The following is a 20,557-nucleotide window of genomic DNA, read 5'->3' on the forward strand; positions in this document are numbered from 1 at the left end:
GATAAGGCCAAAAATATTTGTTCTGACTAAATCTTGTTTTTGCTGGAATTTAGAAGATATTATCACTTCAATTGTGATTGGTATTATAATATACTTTTAAATACAGCATCTGAATGCATTTATTATTTCATGACTGTATTTAGATATAATTCTTTTATATCTTTACAGTACATCATCTTTTACTGACACGATGCAACATGATACTTTAATAGATAATAAAGAACAACTGCTGAATTCAGATTTAAATATTGCAGATTGTAATGAAACCACTGATTTTACTAAGACACAATTAATAGAAGACATAGCTGCACAAAAATTGTGAGTACAAAATTTGAGTAATGATGATATATGTTTTATTTATATTGAATTCTGCATAGCACAGCAAATTACTTCAAGATAAATTTATTTTTTGGAGTTACATTTAGTTCAAAACTTTAATAACTTGTAGCTTAATTTAAGGTAATTTAATAACTTCAACAAAAGAATTTATTACTATTTTGCACTTAGAGTATGACCTATGCACTTGTGCATGCTTGCCTGTATACAATATATGGCTAGTCAATCAAATAGATAAAATTTTATTCATTTCAGAGTTATGTAGTAATTTATGTAGATGTTAAAAGAAACTATTTTATATCTTAGTTGAAAAATAATAATTATAAAATCATGTGAATCTGAAATAAACAGTTGATATTGTATAGAAAGATTGAAAGTTTACAGAATGCATGCAATAATTTGTATTTACTCTTAGTTTTATTTTTGTATGAAAATTAGCTTTATTATGTGAATATACAAATATTTTCTGAAAATTTATATAAATTTATTGAAAGCATTTTATAATGTGTATAAACTTATATAAAGGTATTCAAAAACAAATTTGACTTAATTATATTATAAAATACTGAAATTCTTTCATTTGTAATTAATGAAAACCATTGAAAATTGAAAAATATGAACTCTAATTTAGATTTAATAAATTTGCATAGGTAAGGCAAAAATCTGAAATTATTTTGGAAACTTTTTTAAAAATCAACTTGTAAAAATTTTGTTTCATAACTTTTGCATAAATTATAGGGAAAGTAATTAAGGGAAATATAACAAATATTTAAACTGAAATTTTTTATTAGTTTAAAGCCAAATGATTGCTGAATTATATCTGGCTATTTAATATGATTATGCTTCAATTTCAGAACTAAAATTCAATCATAATTTTTCTTATAGTAATATGTAATAAATGAAATTGAAAAGTTAAATTATATTAAATTTAAATTAAAAACAAATTCAACAGGCACTTGATATTCTTTTTAATGGGAATATGTATTCTTTACCTCAGTTTTAAATGTAGCTTCATTATAATTTTGTAGACATAATTTCATTGCAAAAAATCTAATAATAATAATAATGTGCACACTAGAAATATTTTGTTCATGAAACAAACTATTAATACTAGAAAAATTTTCAACTAATACAGTAATTAAATCAATATCCTTTTTGAATTAAAAAAATTTTGAATTAAAAAAATTTTGACTATGTGTATTCACATTAAATGTATTATTAAAAAATAAGATGATGAAATTTTAACATTGATATACAGTTTTATTAAATTTGTCTTTTAGAAATATTTTCCATTATATTAACATTTGCTCTTTGCTCAAAAATTAGTTACAAGACAAGTAAAATTTTTAAAAATTAGATGAAATAAAAAAACAAATTGTTTCACTGTTTTATTCATTGGTAACTCTTTATACATAGTTTAAACATATCTTTGTTATTGTATAGAATGTAAGTTAAACATACAAAAGTTCTTATATTCAGATTTTTTAAGTATAAATATTATATAAACTTATTTTTGATTCATTATGAAATTTTAAGGTATCAGTGGTTGTCATTTGTAAGTGTCTTTATTATATTGTATTGTGACGTAAAATAAAAATCTGCAAAAAAAATATATTTTTATTTAAAAATTTTTGTCAACAGTGAATATTAATTGTATTGAGTTGATAAATTTGAATCTTTTTAAGTTTTTCAAGTTTTTATTTGCTAATTATTTGAGATGAACAGAAGACAGAAACTAATTCATAATATATTCTGCTGCATTATTTATGACCGTCAGCCAATGCTGGGGTAGTTCTTACCAAAACCTGATGGTCTTTCTGATTGTGAATCACTTAGGTCAAAGTGGTCTCTCTGAAATGACAAAACTATTTTTTTTTTTTTTTCTTTTTCCTTTTTTTTTCTGTTTTGCTGTGCTTTTCCCAGTGGCATTCTTCCCATACATGGCACAAATGTTTTGAGCCATCTCAATTGCCTTTATTTCTCTGTTAAGTAGGAGTAGTTAGAAGCATTTGATTTTTTTTTTCCACTTGACACTCCATCTTTAGCCCACAAACAGCACTTTCTTCAAATCTGTAAAATACAAGGTATATTCATAAGCACAACCTTTTCACTCCACATGACAAATGATACTCCCAATACTATAATGTTGCCATATCAAAAACAAATACTACAAACTTATGCATCAACCCAATATTTGTGTTTGTAATAAATAAACAAATGCATGCATATTTTTAAAATTTTGCATTTGAAAAATATTTCCATTACATCCATACTTAGTAAGCAAAAGTCTGTTTAAATTATATTACTTCTAGTTCTACAATTGTACAATTTTTATGAAGTTCACACATTGATAAAACATTTCTAAAATGAGAAGCTATTAGCGAGGTTGAGGCTGAAGTTTTAAATGTGAAGACGTGTACATCGGACATTCAGTGCTGCTTTCCTGTAACCCTAGAAGTTTGACAATGGTGTTTGGATAGTCAGTGGAATCATGCTCGACATTCCGAACATCATTGCCAAACTTCTAGGCTTACAGGAAAACAGCGCTGAACATCCGAATACATGTTTTTGTGTTTAAAACTTCAGCCTCAACCTCGCTATTATCTCACATTTCTACACTTACACACAACTGCAATTTACTAAATAGTTGTACTATTATTTAATTTTAAAACCATCAAAATATAAAAATTATACATACAACTGTTTACTAAAAGATTTTAACAATCTAATTAAATGTTTTCTTTATTCTAGAAAACTCAATTTACAAGAACCTAAAATTTGTGCAATGAAAAATTAGTGATAAAATTATCAAAAGCAAAAACTTAGTATATGAAAACATAATTTTAAGATTTTACTTGATGATAATCTAAGTAATATTTAAAAATAAATTTAAAATTTATCTTAACTGAAAATAAAGATTCAGTTAAGACAAATTTCAAATCTCTAGTCCAAATTTCCTTAGGAATTTTTCAGAGTTTGTCTTTAGCAATTTAAAAAAAAAAAATTGGAGTTTGTAAATTTGGTATTATATTGATTGTTAAAATTTATTAAATAAAAAATAATGTTAAACATTGTTAAAATTTTCGAATGTGAAATTTTAAAAATATGCTGTTATCTAGCCTGATATCTTACGGCATTGGTTGTCTTATAGTTTTATAATGTATTGGGTTTTAGTGATGTTATTAGTTAAACATTGTTGAAGTTTTTGAAAATTAATATTGCAAGATATGATTTGTATGAATAAAAATAAATATGAAATATAGTTTATTCTGCTAATTTCATCACTTCATTTGTTTGATTTTTATCTTTAATATAATATAATATATATAATATAACTCACTAAAGTTTAAATTTTTTTAGAGCTACTGAGACTATGGAGAGTAATGATGTTGAAATAGAAGAATTAGATGGTGGTGAAGGTGATGTTAAAAAAAGTAAGTTCTACTGAACTGAAATTTCTGGTAATTTATTCTGAAAGTGAAATTTTTATCTTGGATAGAAAAACTAAAGTAGATGTTACATTCTGATATAATTATATCATAATATTGAAGCATTTAACTTATAATTATCTCATGCAGATATATAATTATATCAGAATTACTTGAATATTTGGTTTGTAATATAATTTTAATTATATCTTCTGTCAACATATAATTTTTAAAAATTATTAATCTGAAAATAATTTTTGGCTTTTCTTATTCTTAAATATGGCCAAGCAGTAAGCCAACATCTTAACTATTTCAGATGATAAAGTGGTTAAGTTGCTTACTGCTTAGGGTCTGGGATTGAGTCTGGGTAGTTGAAAAACTATAAATTTTTTCATTGATGGTGTCCCTTGTCTCTCTCCACTGAGTGTGTAGGTCTGCAAACCTGCAGTGGATAAGGGGAAAAGGCCCTCTTAATGTCAACAGGGCAGAAATAGCCAAAAATGAAAAAAAATTTTAATATACAGAGTGCATTTTTTAAACTGTTTATTCTAGTAATCTAGTTTACTCACCTGATTTTTAGTCAATGTGAAATGTTGAAATGATGAGTTACTATGTTTTATGTGCATCATATTACCACTAAATTTGTAAACATTATAAGGATCATTTCTAAAATTTCTCTGCTTGTAATACTGATTTGAAGTTTATTTCTATATTAGCACAAAATTTGTTTTTGTTTTTAGTAAATAAGTAATTGATTGCAACTTTTATTAATAATTAAAAACAATTCTGGATTATAAAATATCCTAAAATGCATTTAAAATCTAATGTATTTTCTGTTGACAAAAATTGCAAGGAATTGAATATAAAACTTACATGGTTAATATCCTTTTTGATTAATTTGGTTTTAGTTTAAAAAAAAAGAAGAAAGCTTAATAATCACTTTCTGTGTTCTGTAAAACTACTATGCAATTAACATTTGAGTTTGAAAGATGCTTACACAAATTTTAACTAAAAACTTGGATAAAACAGACAGTCTTGGCTATTTCAGATTAAAAATTACAAATATAAAAAGATTATATTGGATATCCCTTTTAAACTTCTCTTTATATCTTAGGTAATTTAATCATACATAACTTTTACATTATTTACAATACATTCTATACATACAAGTAAATACAAACAAAACTTTTTTATCCAGTAACAGCACTTCAACGAAAACGTTAGAGTTTTCATTGAAGTGCTGTTACTGGATAAAATGGTTTCGTACATGTTTAATTAATTACCCCAGTAATTTGTGAAGTATGTATATTGTAACTATGTTCAACATAAAATGTAAATGTGTATTGTAATTATATTTTAATATGGATGTTTCTCACATTGAAGTTAAATGATAAAAGGTAACAAACAAATAATTTTCTAATAAGTGTTTTAAATTTTTTTATGAATTACAGTATAAAGTAGTGTACAATACTTAGATTTAGCTTGAATAATTAAACCTTCGGATAATTGATGATCTATTGTATTTTTCTTAAAAATTACACTTAAATTTTAAAATTAAAATACTTTGAGAAATTATTTAATAGAAATTAATTTCAAACTAGTTACTGTTTGTGTATTTTTCACCCAAACAGTCTGCTGGATTATCAGGATATATTAAGGTTAATAACTAATTAGATACAAATCAATTTGGCTAGAGATAGGCTGTTTATCATTTCTTTATTGACTTGACTGCCTACCTCTATCTAAATTAGATTTATAATTACTTATAATCCAATAGATAATCCAACAGATTATTTGGCAATATGAATATATTGGGTAGTTGTTCACTATATACATAGATTTTTTTTTTAAAATTCAGTTAAGAGATATAATTAATTTCCATAAATAATAATAATTTTAAGATTAAAATTTTTTAGTATGTTTTAATTTCCTAGAATTTTAATATTAAAGGCTAAAATAAATTTAAATATGAAAATTAATATTTGAATTGTTTGTATTAAATATCTATTGTCAATAATATATACCTTTAAAATAATATATAATTATTTTAAAGGTCAGCTTACAGCTGAAATGATGAAAAATCCTGAAGTTCTTGCTGCATTACAATCAAAGTTTGGAAGCATTTCTGGGACTCCTTCTGGATATATAGAGAAGTAAGGATTTTAATTTAATTTTGTTTTTCATAGTGTCCTTAATGCTAGAGCAATGCATATGGGCTCTTTTTTATTAGTGCCCTAAATGCTGCCATTTTATAAATATGGGGATCAATTAGATATTGATGGTATTAAGAAAAAGTTGTTGATTAGGTTTGCAGTATACATTGGAAAACATGGCCATTCTTGAACTAAATATAGAGATCTAGGAAGTGGGTGTCACTATTGTAAGGCCATACTGATTATTATTTTTTTAATGAAAGACAATGGCTGCAGAGTGTTTAGCCAGTGGAAGAAAGGGTGGGAAGAGGGGATGGGAAGGAGGGTGAGAAGATAGATAGAAGAGGAAAGAAGGATCCCTCTGAGCAGTGTATGTAATGTTACCACTTCCTATACAAAGATGGCATGCAGTTTTTAGGCTGCAAAGCCTTGGATCTAAAAGAAAACCTGAACTGTAGCATACACCAATAAGTACTACATCTACATAATAGCTAGACAGAGTAAAGTATAATGCTTAAAACTAAAGTAAAGGCTTTAAACTAATAATAAAACAATATGGAAACTAAGCTAGTAAACCCTATAGGAAGTAGAATAACTTAACTGAAACAACTAGAAGGAACAGTGAATATATTGGTAATTTAATAACTCCTGTGTTGAACTATCTGACTCCAATTTAAAAACCACAGAAATTATTAGGCTTCAAACATGTTGAACAAAATCATGTCCCCACACAGTCTAACATCCATACATATGCAAAAGATTAGAGATGTTTTTCTATATCTCAAAAGTTCAAGGTGTCCTGAGTCAAAAATGTATAAAATTTGGGAGGGGTCATTTTTTTTAACCAAGTGCTACACTTACCCTCTGTTATATATAACAGCCAGAAATGTAAAAATTATTGAATACATATTTATATATTGACTGTCTCATTAGAGGAGTCTTTTAGCTTTGGAATAAAAAAGTTTCTACATTCTATCTTTATTAGAACTCTATTTATTGAATCTTTTATTTGTGATGACATCAGAATTTCTGGGTCTCTTTTGATAACAAGTCTGCCCCGAGTTGGGGTCGGATGTAAGGCAAAGTTGTTGGAGTCAGTAGACTTTTATGTGACTCCACAGCTCTGATTTAACTTTACTGACTAAAGTTAGTAGTAAGTTAGATTTAAGATATAGCTATATCTTAAAACTAACTAATTAACTAAACAAGAATACTGACAAGGACAACAACCAGACAGACTAGAGCATGCAATAACAAGACTCCAATTTTTATCATCATTATTATTGAAGACTAAAGACAACATGAAGAGCAATGGAAGATAAACAAAGCAGAACCCAATAACTACAAAGAAACGAGACGACACAAAAGAACTACCTGTACAGTTAACCTTAACTGGAATTATACAATGTGAACAAGGAAACCTGTGTGTTGTGTAACTTAAATTTAACTTTACTAACTAAATTTATTTATTCTTATATATTTATTCATTAACTTTCATTCATGGACCACAAAAGCTTTGCTGTGGGATATGAATGAAAGTAAGCGATGGTATATAGTACATGTTTAGACGAGTTGCTGTGGTGTGCAAGGCCAGTTGTATCCCTCAAAAATTGCCTCTCTAAATAAGCTATCCCTAATGTTCATGTATCTATTTCAAGGGAAAATTAAGTGGATAAGCATTGTCCTTATGCAGTCCACCTTTGCAATGCAGGCTGTCCCCAAGATAGTGCTTGAAGTTGCCTTGCCTGTAAGAAGCTGCATGAGAGCTAAGCTAGGGGTAAAGTGTGGAAGAGTTGCAATAGTGTCAACCTTGGGAATAAAAGTATAGGTCAGCCTACTGGTAGTGTCATGGTCCCAGCTGTCTTGCTAGAGAATGGTAATTTGTTGTTTGACATGCATGTCAATGTAAGAAGTAGGAATATAACGGAAAGTGCTAATGACTGTAGACTTAGCAGCTGATTTGGCAAGATGGTCAGCGGCTTTGTTTCCTAGGATTCCCGCGTGATCTGGGACCCATTGAAAATCTACATTAATGTTATTTAAGTGCCTCAGAATTTAACGTATGAAATGCATAAGTTTAATGCAACTATTGGATTTAACTATCCTGTGTAAAGCTATTCTACTATCTGAGCTTATGCAGTAGTGTACAAAGCATCTTTTGTCTTGTCTATGCCTAATCATAGACAAAACAAAAGTTTGTCATCAACTCATATAAATGATTATGCCTGAATGATTGGACAGAGTTGACCTAATTTGAAGCATGCTTGAGTAAGCTTGTGGTATAAATCAGTAAACTACAAATGTAGCACCCACCTCTTCACGAATTTTGGACCCATCAGTGTAAATTATAAACATTGGGTGATCCTTCAGATCATCAAAGTAAACGTCTGGGGCAAACTGATTAGAGGTATGATAGTTGTAAGTAGGGAGGGTTGTTTTATCTATGCCAGATTTTCTTAGGTCATCAAGCAGAGCTAGATGAGGAGGAATCTTACCTTCCTTTATAATTTTGGCAACATCTGATTTGTTATAATCTTTCCAGGTGATGTTGGTGAGGTTCTCCTTCCAAATGAATCTTCTTAATTTCTAAATCTATAAGTGTCAAATCTGACAGTACTAATAAAGCCCTAATGGGTGTAGTTCTGTATGCATTGCAGATGTAGAGAGCAGAAATTCTCTGGACAGATAATAGTTTACATCTGTTGTGTACTTTGGCAGTTTCATGACCCAGACCTGTATGGCATAAAGGAGGACAGGTTGAATGGCCCTCTTATAAAGCTACCAGTTTGGTAGTGCTGGGACCTAGGCCAAAGTGTTCCTGGAAATACTAGCAGGTGCATTGGCCATCTTTTTAGCTGTCTGTGATGTATTTAATGTGGGGTGTGAAGTTAATTTTATCAAGAATAACACCCAAATATTTAATTTTCTCTGTCTGCTTTATACTATGTGCTCTTAAATGCTTGGTCAGTTTTATGATGAGAAGATTGTCCCTACCAATAATCCTACTTTCTAATTTGTCTGTGTTAATAGGCTGATTATGCAAAATGTTCTAGTGGTGAATTGTTTTAAGAAGGTTGTTGCATATGTCTTGTAAATGATTGCTGTTCCTGTGAGAAGCTAAAATGATAGTGCCATCCACATAGTGCTGGGTGCAGCAACCAGAAGGCAAGGTGTTGTTGAGTATGTACTTATTACCAGGTTAGGAAAATCAATGAACACACCACTATAATCACATGTGGTGGCTTTCTATCTTGCATACCTTACGCAATCATCACTGCCGTCAAAAATCTTTACAAACTTCTTCAGTCTTATTTTACTGACAGGAGTGCAGCTGTTTATACAATTCAACATAACATTTTCATCCAGTCACTCAGGAATCTAGGTCTGGTCCTGAACTCTGGAACATTACCTACAACTCTATCCTACACCTTAATGTCATCTACTATGCCTTTGTCTTTAGAGAAGCTGAACTGCACGGACTTCTCATGCACGGCCCTACATTTGCATAGATACCAAGTGATCCTATTAATCATGACATCATCTAACACTTTTCACAAAGTAGGGAGAAGGCAGATTGATCTGTATTTCTTATAAGTGTTAGCACTGGTGGGTTTGGGGGTAAGTTTGACACTAGTCCTTTTCCACTGAGAAGGAAAACGGCCAGTGTTCAGGCACGTGTTGAAGAAAATAACAAAAGCAGTTGGAATGCCCTAAAATGCATGTTTTATCATCCTAGTAGTTATGCTGTCAAGGCCTGAGACTTTGTTGTCATTGAGCGAGAGGATGGCATTACACTTGCTCAATGACAACAAAGCCCCAGGCTGTACTGAAAATGTTTAATACATAGTTACTGCTGAAAAGTGTGGTGAAGTGTGATTTTTCTGTGTTGTATGTTAGTTCCAGCTTACAAATTTACAAATTCAATAAGAAATAATTTATTTTAATTCAGAATATTTAATAAGTTATTTTTCTATTGTGTTAGCCAATATTCTTTGAAGTATCTTAAACATTTACAAATAAGCTAAAATATTTTAAATGTACTTTGAGCCCTCAAAACTTAAAGCTTTAATTTAGTATGGAAGCTTTTTTCATGTCTATTTATAAATGGACTTCTAAATATTTATAAAATTGTACAACTATGAAAATTACACAATACAAAAAATTGTTTTTGAATATGGCAAATTTATCAGTATAAAATATAGTATATTGTCTTAAGTTCATTAATCTGGCATTTGTAGAACCAGAGTGGTGCCAGATTATAGGATGTTTTTTTAGTTATTACAAAATTTAATAAAGGTCTATGATTTAAATATTGCAGACATTGCTATACATTTTTTACCAGCTGTATGCTTTAGTGTAAGTCTGGAATGTATTAGGTTTAGCATATAATTATCAATATTTTCCAGCCATGTACTATATATGTACTATTTACAACAGCTACACAAGTTCAGAATGAGAGATCTGCTCTTTTAAGTGTTACCCTTGCATTGGTCCATGGGAAGGGAAACACATCTGTCATGAATTTTATTGAATACAAAACATGTGCTAATTATAACAAAGAAATGTTCATTCAACACAATACAATGTAGAGTATATGTAGTATACCAAATTTATACTGCCGAAGAGTACTGGATTAATGAACTACTACTTTATGTAAGATTTCTGTCAAGTAGTAAAAATGTTAGGTAATTTCAAACATCTACATGATAACCTTATTTATGCTATTTATAATCCGTTTTTTTAATATTTAAGTCAATTTCAATAACTCAGATTGTTTTTCAGATTACAAAATAAGATTTTATTAAAATTGTGCGTCATAAGTTCTTAATGTAATTTATTGCTTTTAGCTTACCAAAAGCAGTTAAACGTAGAATAAAAGCTTTAAAGAAGTTACAGTTGGAGTATACAAAACATGAAGCAAAATTTTATGAAGAAGTACATTCACTTGAATGTAAATATGCAAAGATCTATGCACCTTTATTTGAAAAGGTAAGGATAAGCTAATGCATAGTTAATATGCTGAATTAAAAAAATTCATCTTTAACTGTGGGTGAGGTTGAAGAAATATTAACATTTTTGACCAAGTTAATGGACCATCTTTGGGTGTAGACAGATGAAAGTGGAATCTGTGTATCATCCCAGTATACTATACTAACACTATAGTGGTACTATATTACATTTCATGTATTTTTTTCAGAATATGGCCTGAAGATGGATTAACTGGGTTGAAAACATTTCATCTTCACGCACTGTTAAAGAAGCGCTAATTAATTTTGAAAGATAATATTTTGCTTATCACACAAACAAAATATAATATTTTTAGTAGTAAATTTTGTCTTCAGTACAACTCTATTTATTTCCAGTTTATTATAGAGTATAAAATTAATTCAAAATTGATTAAATTTTTATTTACAGTAAAAAAAACTAACAGTGAAAGTAGTTTAAATGGCAAACATTTTTGATATTTTTAATAGATAATCATCTGTAATGGATTAGTCTTTCAACAGAAAGAATTACTTGAAATAAATGTTACTCATTTATGGTTAATAAATGGAAGAAAAAAAATATATAAATGAATAATTAAATATAAACAATTTAAAATAACTAAAAATAAATGTTTGACAATTGAACTATGCTGTTTTGTGTGCTTTTACAAATACAGGTATCCCACATATAATACTGTAGTTACATTCCAAAAAAGTACCATCTTATACGAATCCATGCTAAACCAAACAAAGGACTAATGCAAAACATAGGGTTATGTTCTAGAAGTTAGCAAAAGTATACTATTCTTTTTCATTACTAAGAGAAATATATTTATTAAAGCAATCAATAACTTACAGTAGAGCGTCGTTTATCCGAATCAATTAGGGACTGGGGTGGTTCGGATAACTTATTTTTCAGATAACAAATCATGTACGAAAAAATATATTAACTTATCCCGTGTTGAAATTTCTCTCAGTTGGGTGTCGCTTCGCGTTGAATTTTCGTCGATGTTAAGCCTAACGAAGACTATTTTATCGTTAAAAATTATTTTTTTTATTTTGTACAAACAAAATAAATTTATTGAAAAATATAAAAACAATAAAAAATTATACTTCAGATATTAATTTAGTATCAAAAACGTAAAATATTTGAGTAGCCTGAGAAATAGCCGAAGATTGCAGCACCACAGCACTAGCGAAAATTTAAATTTGCCGACTGGAATGCTTTCGGATAACGGACGTTTCGGATAACCAGCTTTCGGATAAACGACGCTCTACTGTATTTTCAATTCATAATTAATAATCACAATTTAAAATATTTTATGATGCATTAATTATTTTAGTTAAATGAGGATGTTTTCTTTTTATAAAGTACTATTATCTCAGCTTTTTTGTTGATCTCAATCAGAAGTATCAGCAACATTTTTGTATTTTTTATTTTTATCATTAAAAATTTTTATGGATGACAATAAAAATGTTAATAATTGAAAATTTGTTTGAGGATTGAATTTGTTCAGTTGAGTGCCAAGCAACTTTTTGTGTTCAAACACTGAATTGTTCAAGTACTGGGATACTGTTGTATTTCATTTATTATATTTACAAATGATTAGTTCATTCATATATAAGCAATACCTATGGTTTAATAACATTTATCTAAAAATGTTTAAATAAACTTTACTAAATACAAAGATTAATTTAAAGAAGGAAAACACAATGACCGTCGTAAGGGCTAAAGTCTGAAAGCAACAACTACTATACCTGGTTGATAGGAAAGTTATCACAATTTTTTTTACTTTCTTGTCCTATCAGATTTCATTAAAGTAAACCTGATGAAAAGCACAAAATTTGAAAATTTCAATATTCTAAAATCCATGGGCAAGTTTGAGATAATGTGTGTGTGTGTGTTTACTTGAATAAAAAAAATATTGAATAATGAAGTTTACACTTAAAAATTATGAAATTTTATGCACAGGATTTCTAAAACCATGTTAGATTAGAACCAGAAGTTGTGTTATATGGGGGAATATCCCCCAATTTTCAAACTGTGTTAGAGTGAAACAGTGTTATATGAGGGATACCTGTATTAAAATATTGATGTAATATGCATAAGATAAAATGCTAGATACAGTGGTAAATAAGTGATTGGTTTTTGAATGCCTGTTGCTTTTTGAGATGCTTTCTTGCCAATACAATAATATCTAAATATGAACTAGTGATGGGACAATACCAAAATTTGTCACAATTCAGATTTTGCTGAAAAATATTGATTCTGATTCTCTTGAATACTTCCTAAAGTTTATTTTAATTTAGGAAAATTAATGATTTACATTATGAGCATGTTACATTCCATTCTTAAGCTTGACATCAAGCTTAAGAATGGAAAATGATTGGAAAATCCAGAATCAGTTTTTCAAAAGAAACCTGAAAATTCTCCATTTATATGTGGATATGCATGCTTTTATTGTTTACTACAAAATAAATTTGATCTTATTTCAGATAAAGTTAATATTGCAATACTACCCTGAAAGAAATTATGGCTAATTCACTTACACTCAAAGAACTATCCCATCATGTCATCTAGGGTTGCCATTTTTGAAAAGTGCTTTGTTGGCCAATACGATGACTGGGGAGGGGAAGGTAAACGAGAAGATGCACTTCTTTTTTCATGCTTCTTGCATGCCCTATAAATGTTTTAATTCCATTGTATTTAACACTAAATGAGGTTTGGAATGAGCTGAATAAATATCATTATCATCACAAGTTAACCAAGTTCTGAATTCAATTACTTGAGCCGTGTTTTCCTAAATTACGATTGCATGAACTTTTTTCTAGGAAAGGAAGAATCAAATGAAATTTTTAAAACTGAAAATGGCGATAATCTTAGTGCAAACAACTATTTTTACTTAGAATCACGCATATTGCATTTGAAAATTTAATGTACTACAAAATTATCTGTAAATCATAAAAACATTTTAGATATAATGAGTCATTTTATCATTATAAGTAAACCTTACTGAATATTAAAAATAATTTTATGTAACATCTCCCATAAAATAGGAACAGTTAGTACTGGCCAAGTGCAATTTCTCATTGCTTTGACTACACAAAAGAAAAGTCCACCATGACAGACATCACCTCATGCTTGAGATGTTGAAAACTCTGCTTTGTCAATGTGAAATTTCTAATAAAGTAATACTTAATTGTTAATGTCATAATTAAAAATTTTTAATCTTCAACTGGAACAAAAATTTTCTTATTAAATGTGGAAGAATCGATTTTAAGAATCTGAAATCGTGATGAGATTTTCTCAGTTCCAATTACTGGAAAATTTCCTACTTTTCCAATTTCAATTAATTGTCCCATCATTAATATGAACATAATACTTCAATTTTATCGATTTAAAAAATTTTGATTTGATTCGTTTTTAATTACAGAAAACATTTTTGTTGTAAATGTAAGATTGAGATTTTGATAAAAATCAATACACCAATCTAAATTCATTGTGCCTCCTTATACTAATCATTTCAGGAATTACTAAAGTGACTACAGGAAACTAACTGGTAACAGGTAACTAATTGGATTTCAGCAGTTTTTCTGAAATGTGTGAATTTGTGGTAAATGATAAGGACCATTCATATATATTCCTTTGGTTTTTGATAATAGGGGAGAATTTTGATTGTGATAGTTACTGTAAAAAGTCATGATAAATGCAGTTTATTAGTATGCATTAAATTTATTTAATATTAACTTTTAATTTTTCAAAATTTTTAGAGGAGTCAGATTACATCAGCAGCTGTTGAACCCACAGATGATGAGTGTGATTTTCCTTCTGATACAGAAAAAGATGAAGATGATCTTTGTGTAAGTTTCATTATCAGTTTAGCCATAATTTAACAAAATATTGATGATAAATGTTTTCATGTTTAAAGATACAGAAATGTAGTGCTCTCATTGGAATCTTGTCCATGTCTCAGTACTAATTTCATAAAAATTCAATTCTTCCACTTCAATAGATCAAACTTAAATCTTTTGGTTACTTTATAAAAGCAATAATAGCTTTAAAAAAATTAAAAGCTGCCAAAGCTGCTTGCTCCACTTTTCCAGCACTCAAACTGGAGGTTAAAGGGTTCATTGGAATTTAAATAACAACAAAGCTTAAAAGGGGTAATTTTATTAAATTGAGATTTCTTTAATGTGTTTTAATGTTTTTTTTAAACATTAAGACACATTAGCACAAAGTTAAAATTGTTTGAACCACCATGTGTTGAGAGAGTTTAAAAACTTTATTATTATTATTATAAGGCAAAAGGCTTAATTTTGAGGGTAATAATGTGTTTTGAAAATTGTAAATGCTAATACTGAGAATTTTAACCCACATCTTTCCATCCTCTTGGCCTTTAACCACCAAAATTTAATAGCATCAATACCCCTTATATAGAAATAACCCTGCTAAGTTTCAAAAGTTTTTGTTCATCCAGTTCTGAGATATAATGCAAAATAGATGCATGCTTGCACATAGATTTGTGTGTGTGTCTGTATATACATATAAAATTGCATGTGTTTATTATGTAGCAGTTTTTTAATTAAACATTCTTAGACTCTTTGAGTGACAAGATGTTGAAATGCAAAAAATGATAGATTGGAATTTGGCCAATAACCATACATTTCCTATATTATATTCTATAACAGCTGGAAAAATGAGATTGAAAAACAGTTCTATTTTTTACAGCTTCATGTGCCAAATGAACTGTTTTAGTTCAAATTGTTCTGTAAACAGAATTATGATTATTGGTCTCATGTTTTGTGAAAATTGTTCTTGGAATAGAAATACTGATGAAATTGAAAATATGGTGATTTTTCTAGATTGGGAAAAAATTTAAGATAATGTACACAGTATGTATATCATCATAAAATATATTTATTGATTAAATTGTTGATTAAAAGCAAAAAAAAATTTAAATGCAGCTGAAAGTATTATTTAATAAATCTGAATAGAGTAAAACTTCTGGTTTTAACTACCTCTGCAATGAGACTGCTTCTGCAAAAGATGACTTTTTATGAACAGAATTAAAAATATGCACATTGATATTCTTTTAAAATTAAACATTTTTAAAGTAGTTAGCTAATCTAAGGAAATCCTCCAATCACAACTACTTTCAACTTATCAGTCTTGGGAGTTCTTTGTCGGTTGTTAAAATGTTAATGGTTAAACATGAACTCAAATAGATGATCAATTAACAATTGTCTTTATTTATTCTTAAAATTGTTTCTCCAGTCTTGATGATGATGTTACCTTAAGTAGTGGTGCAGATAAGTAGACAATCATTATTCATCAGATGTTCTTAAAAAATGTCGTTAAATTCCTCTATAAAAGACTGTACTCTTTGATACAAAATGGCCAGTTTAGTTATACTGTATATGTAAATTATGTGATTATACCTTTTTAATGTTAATTTATTTCGATAGGATGACATGAAAAAGAAGACTGCTTTGGAAGATAAAGCTGATGAAATTAATGAAGGAAAAGATGAAAATGGTATTTAAATATTTAATGCTGTGTAAATAGTTTAATTATTAGTTTTATTATTTGAATTCTGGATAAGCTAATTGATAAGATTTAATTCAAATTAGAATAGATTAGTTTTCATCAAATTTTTTAGAAGTAAACTTTTTCTGTATTCTAGGAAATACTTGGAATAATTAAATTGATATGTAATTATTAAAAAACCTAAAATGATGTCATAATAATTGCATAGTTAGTTTTTTAACAATTACCTATCAATTTAACTAATCCAAGCACTTATAAACAGATACAAACTTCATTTACAGGATGTTTTCAAAAAGGATGCAACCCTAAAAGAAAAGAAAGCAAACTTATGTGCATTTTATGCCATAATGTTAGTTGTGTAGTGACATTGTACTTGACATTAACAGTCTCTGATGAAAATGACCTTGTCATACAATAGTCTAACTTAAGCAATCATTTGTTTGTGTTGTATCAGTTATGTCATTTTCTAAAGACACATGTATATTTATTGTCGAGACTTATTTTGTGTGAGAGGAGTTTACATTGAAGTTTTCTCGGTTTACAGTTCTCAACAAATTGATATTATTTTATTTGATTGATAAATTTCATGCCCGAGTCTGTATATGATTGAAAGATTCCAGGCTTGCTGTAATGTCATTTTTAATCTATCAACTCAAAACCCCAGATAATAGTTTGTGTGTTACATAAACAAAGGGTTTGAAAGTGCCAGGCCTGGACTTTGCATGGGCAATAAAATAATGGAAAATGGTTATTAATGCCAAAACCCAAAATAATTACTATATATAATGCAAAAATAAATCTATTTATTAGTAAAAGCCCGAATATGTACAATCAAGAAATAATGTTAGAGAATAACTTGCAAATAAAGATAATTTATCAAAAACCAAACAAATACAGTGGTACCTCGTATAATGGATGCTGTGAACAATGGACTTTCTGTTTGGCCGTTATGTGACTCGAGCAATGGACTGGCTGCGAACAACAGACTTTCCATTTGTCAGTTACGTGAGACGCACAACGGACTTTCTGTGAACAAGTACGAATGATATTTCCACTCTTTTGCCATTGCCAATGGCAATCTGCTATTTTTATAATATATTAGTATTATTAGAATATATTATTAGTATATCTTATACAGAGCTCCCGTTGGAATTCAGCTTGCTCCCTTGTTTATTACGTACATCGCCTCAGTGCAGGGTATTTACATTTATTCAAGTGTTGTGCAAATCGTGGCTTCTAAAAAAGCAGAAAGGTGATTTCAATTGAACCAAAGCAAGAAATCATCAGAAGGAGTGAAAGTTGACAAAATCTTCCTTGTCAAATGGGGAGAGGTTTAACAGTTTGCCAACATTCATTATCCAAACAGAGCTGAGGCCAACAGGATCAATGATCTTTACAATGACACCCTTGCCCATCATTTCCAACAGGTGTTGAAGAAGAGAGAGAAACAGACCACCTTGGACATGTTTTCCAAGAAGCCAGCTGCCAAAACATAGGATGACCCTGCAAGCTCCAGTAGCTTCTCCTGAATCTGACTCCGATTAAAAAAACAATAAAAAGAGACCTGCTGCAATGTGTGAAAAGTGTCTGTCTGTATGAATGTGTGAAGAAAGTGTTCCTCCATTTCCTCCTCACAACATCTGACTACCCGGCATAATTGGTGACTGCTCCATTTTCATTTTTTTTATGGTACAGTACGGTTATTTTATGCTTCGGAACAAATTATATGTTTTAACATGTATTTCTATTGGAAAATGCATTTCGTATAATGGACTTTTCACTTAACAGACGTGCAACTGGAACAGATTTAAGCTACAACCATCTCCACAAAAACCAACATGCAAAATATGTAAAAAAATATATATATATAAAACGCAATGAATCTTACTAATTTGTCTGTCACCAAAAAAACATTACTGGAACTGGAAAGCATTTGTCAATCTCATTCAATCCTTAGCATCATCTTGTTCAGTTCTTCAATTCATCTTTCTTAGTGTGGTTGGTGTGATGTTTACAAGCATATGCTCACTTGACCCTATTTACATAATACTTGTTAACACCTTAATTCTAGTAATCGGTCTTATTAATTCATGTCATCTCCTTTACAAGTAGTTTTATAATTTTTTATTGCATTTCCAATGACAATTTGGAGTGGGAGATCATTTTTTTTTATTTCCTGTGGAAGTCTCTCCTGAGATGTCATTTTTGGGTTGATGACGTCAAAAGTTGCTGCCAGCAGTCATTGTAGTAAGGTGAGTCAATTTGAATTTTGCCTCGGTAAGGTGCAGCAGTCTATCCTTAATGAAATAAAATGCCCCAAAATGAATAGAATAACAAATTAAAGATAATCCCCAAACAAAAATAGAATAGGTTGGAATTGACTCCTTACCAGCCATCACTGTTAACTGCCAACTTGAAGATGGGAATCTGTGTTTAGTGTGCTCATCCAGAAAATCTGCAAGAAAGTTATCATCTCAGGTTGGACTCACCAGATGTGAGGAGTTGTCTTTTTTGAAACATCCTGTACAGATTTTCTCAGTATGATGGTAGCTTTTTGCAGATAATAAATGAAGAAGCAAAAATGAGAATAAGTGTTTAAAAAACTTTGCTATATAGTATATAAGTTTTTATAATTATACAGTTTGTTTTACTTTTAAAAAACAATTGTCAAATTAATTTTAGTTTAAATTTTTTTTTCTTTAACATTGGTGTGAAGATAATACTAAATAGTATAAAAATTCTTTTAAATCATGTTTTTGTAGAGTTTTTTTTAACATGGTGTTATAAAAGATTTACTAAATATGGGTTGCCAATTTATTAAAAAATTACAGTACAGATTAGTTTAAAATATTTTTTTTAAGTTAGAAATTATCATAAGTTTTTAATTAAACTTGATGTTGGTATTGATGATTATTGCATTTTTAAATCATGACTTAAAAAATCATAGGTACACAAACACACATTTATAAAATTGGGCTTATTGACTATTTAAAATTAATAATTATTATGAAACTTGAATTTTCATTTTAAAATATTTGTTAAAATAGACTATATTTCAAATTAATAGATAATTAAAATGTTTTCTTATTTACAGAAAATATCAACGGGATCCCAGAATTTTGGTTAACAATTTTTAAAAATGTAGAAATGTTAGCTGAAATGATTCAAGTGAGTCAATAAATTGTTTTACTGTTGAATTTTTAATTTAATTTATAATGAGCAATTATTTATTGTGACATTGTCACAATTCCAGGTTTCAATTTTAAACATATTTTCAATTTAATTTAAAACACATGGTCTCCACCTTAAATTAGTAGTGGCTTGACCCTGTACATACACTTACTTTAAGAATAGAGTCATGCCAGTCATCTATATAATACCTTTTGGGGGAAAATTTTTGATTTGAAATAACATGATTTCGGTTTGCATTGGAAGTTTATATGTAGTTAATTGGGGCCTCCTAAGATTTCCATATCTGGTCTTGTCCTTCATCTGTAACTCCATTCTTGAGATTAGGGAAAGACAGCTAGACAGATGACAGTGAGAAGTTATAGGTCTACAATTTTCTCAAATTGCATCCCAAAAAATTTTGTCATCATTAATAAATATTAAAATTGTTGGATAACTTGTACTTATTTTATGGCTGTAAAGAAAATGTAAAGCCTGGTGCAAACTAGTTGATGCTATCACTTTTGATGTGACATCAGATAAAATTTATGTAGTCATATGATGACTATTTTTCTATAATCTCTCATACTATGACTCTTAATATTACTTATGTAGTTCTAAATAACCAATGAACATTTTTTCTTTTACCTCTCCACAAAACTATTACTTAGAATTTTGTTTATGGAATGAAAATATGTGATATATATACACACACAAAGTAAGACCCCGCTTAATGCTGATTCGATGTAACGGGGCTGCTCAAAACGTAAAAGAAGCTAAAAATTTATGCTGATTTAAATTATCGCGGCATTTCATTAATTCATATCTAATAAGATTATTTACAAACATGAACCAATCAGAAAAAGGTGGCAAAAACGTGTATATTCTTTAAATCTATGTTTGTTTGGTGCAATTTTGGAAAAAATATAACATCATGGA

The 20,557-nt window shown here is 28.9% G+C and overlaps 1 protein-coding gene across 2 annotated transcripts in view; it reads left to right on the top strand.

Moving 5' to 3' along the window:
* The window catches only part of LOC111621410 (nucleosome assembly protein 1-like 1-B), a 47,262-nt gene extending 27,610 nt beyond the window's left edge, over window positions 1-19,652 (top strand). The window contains exons 3-9 of one of the 2 annotated variants that reach the window (XM_023363532.1): window positions 169-318; window positions 3,697-3,770; window positions 5,818-5,917; window positions 10,765-10,906; window positions 14,674-14,763; window positions 16,369-16,438; window positions 19,545-19,652. In XM_023363532.1, the coding sequence (XP_023219300.1) occupies window positions 169-318; window positions 3,697-3,770; window positions 5,818-5,917; window positions 10,765-10,906; window positions 14,674-14,763; window positions 16,369-16,438; window positions 19,545-19,630 (712 nt within the window). In that variant the 3' untranslated portion in view covers window positions 19,631-19,652. The remainder of the gene's footprint in view (window positions 1-168; window positions 319-3,696; window positions 3,771-5,817; window positions 5,918-10,764; window positions 10,907-14,673; window positions 14,764-16,368; window positions 16,439-19,544) is intronic. The other variant, XM_023363533.1, reaches the window with a different exon arrangement.
* The last annotated feature ends 905 nt before the right edge of the window (window positions 19,653-20,557 follow it).

The sequence above is a fragment of the Centruroides sculpturatus genome, unplaced genomic scaffold (assembly GCF_000671375.1).
Source record: "Centruroides sculpturatus isolate CEXI.00-Female unplaced genomic scaffold, Cexi_2.0 scaffold329, whole genome shotgun sequence".
In the NCBI taxonomy this organism is placed as follows: Eukaryota; Metazoa; Arthropoda; class Arachnida; order Scorpiones; family Buthidae; genus Centruroides; species Centruroides sculpturatus.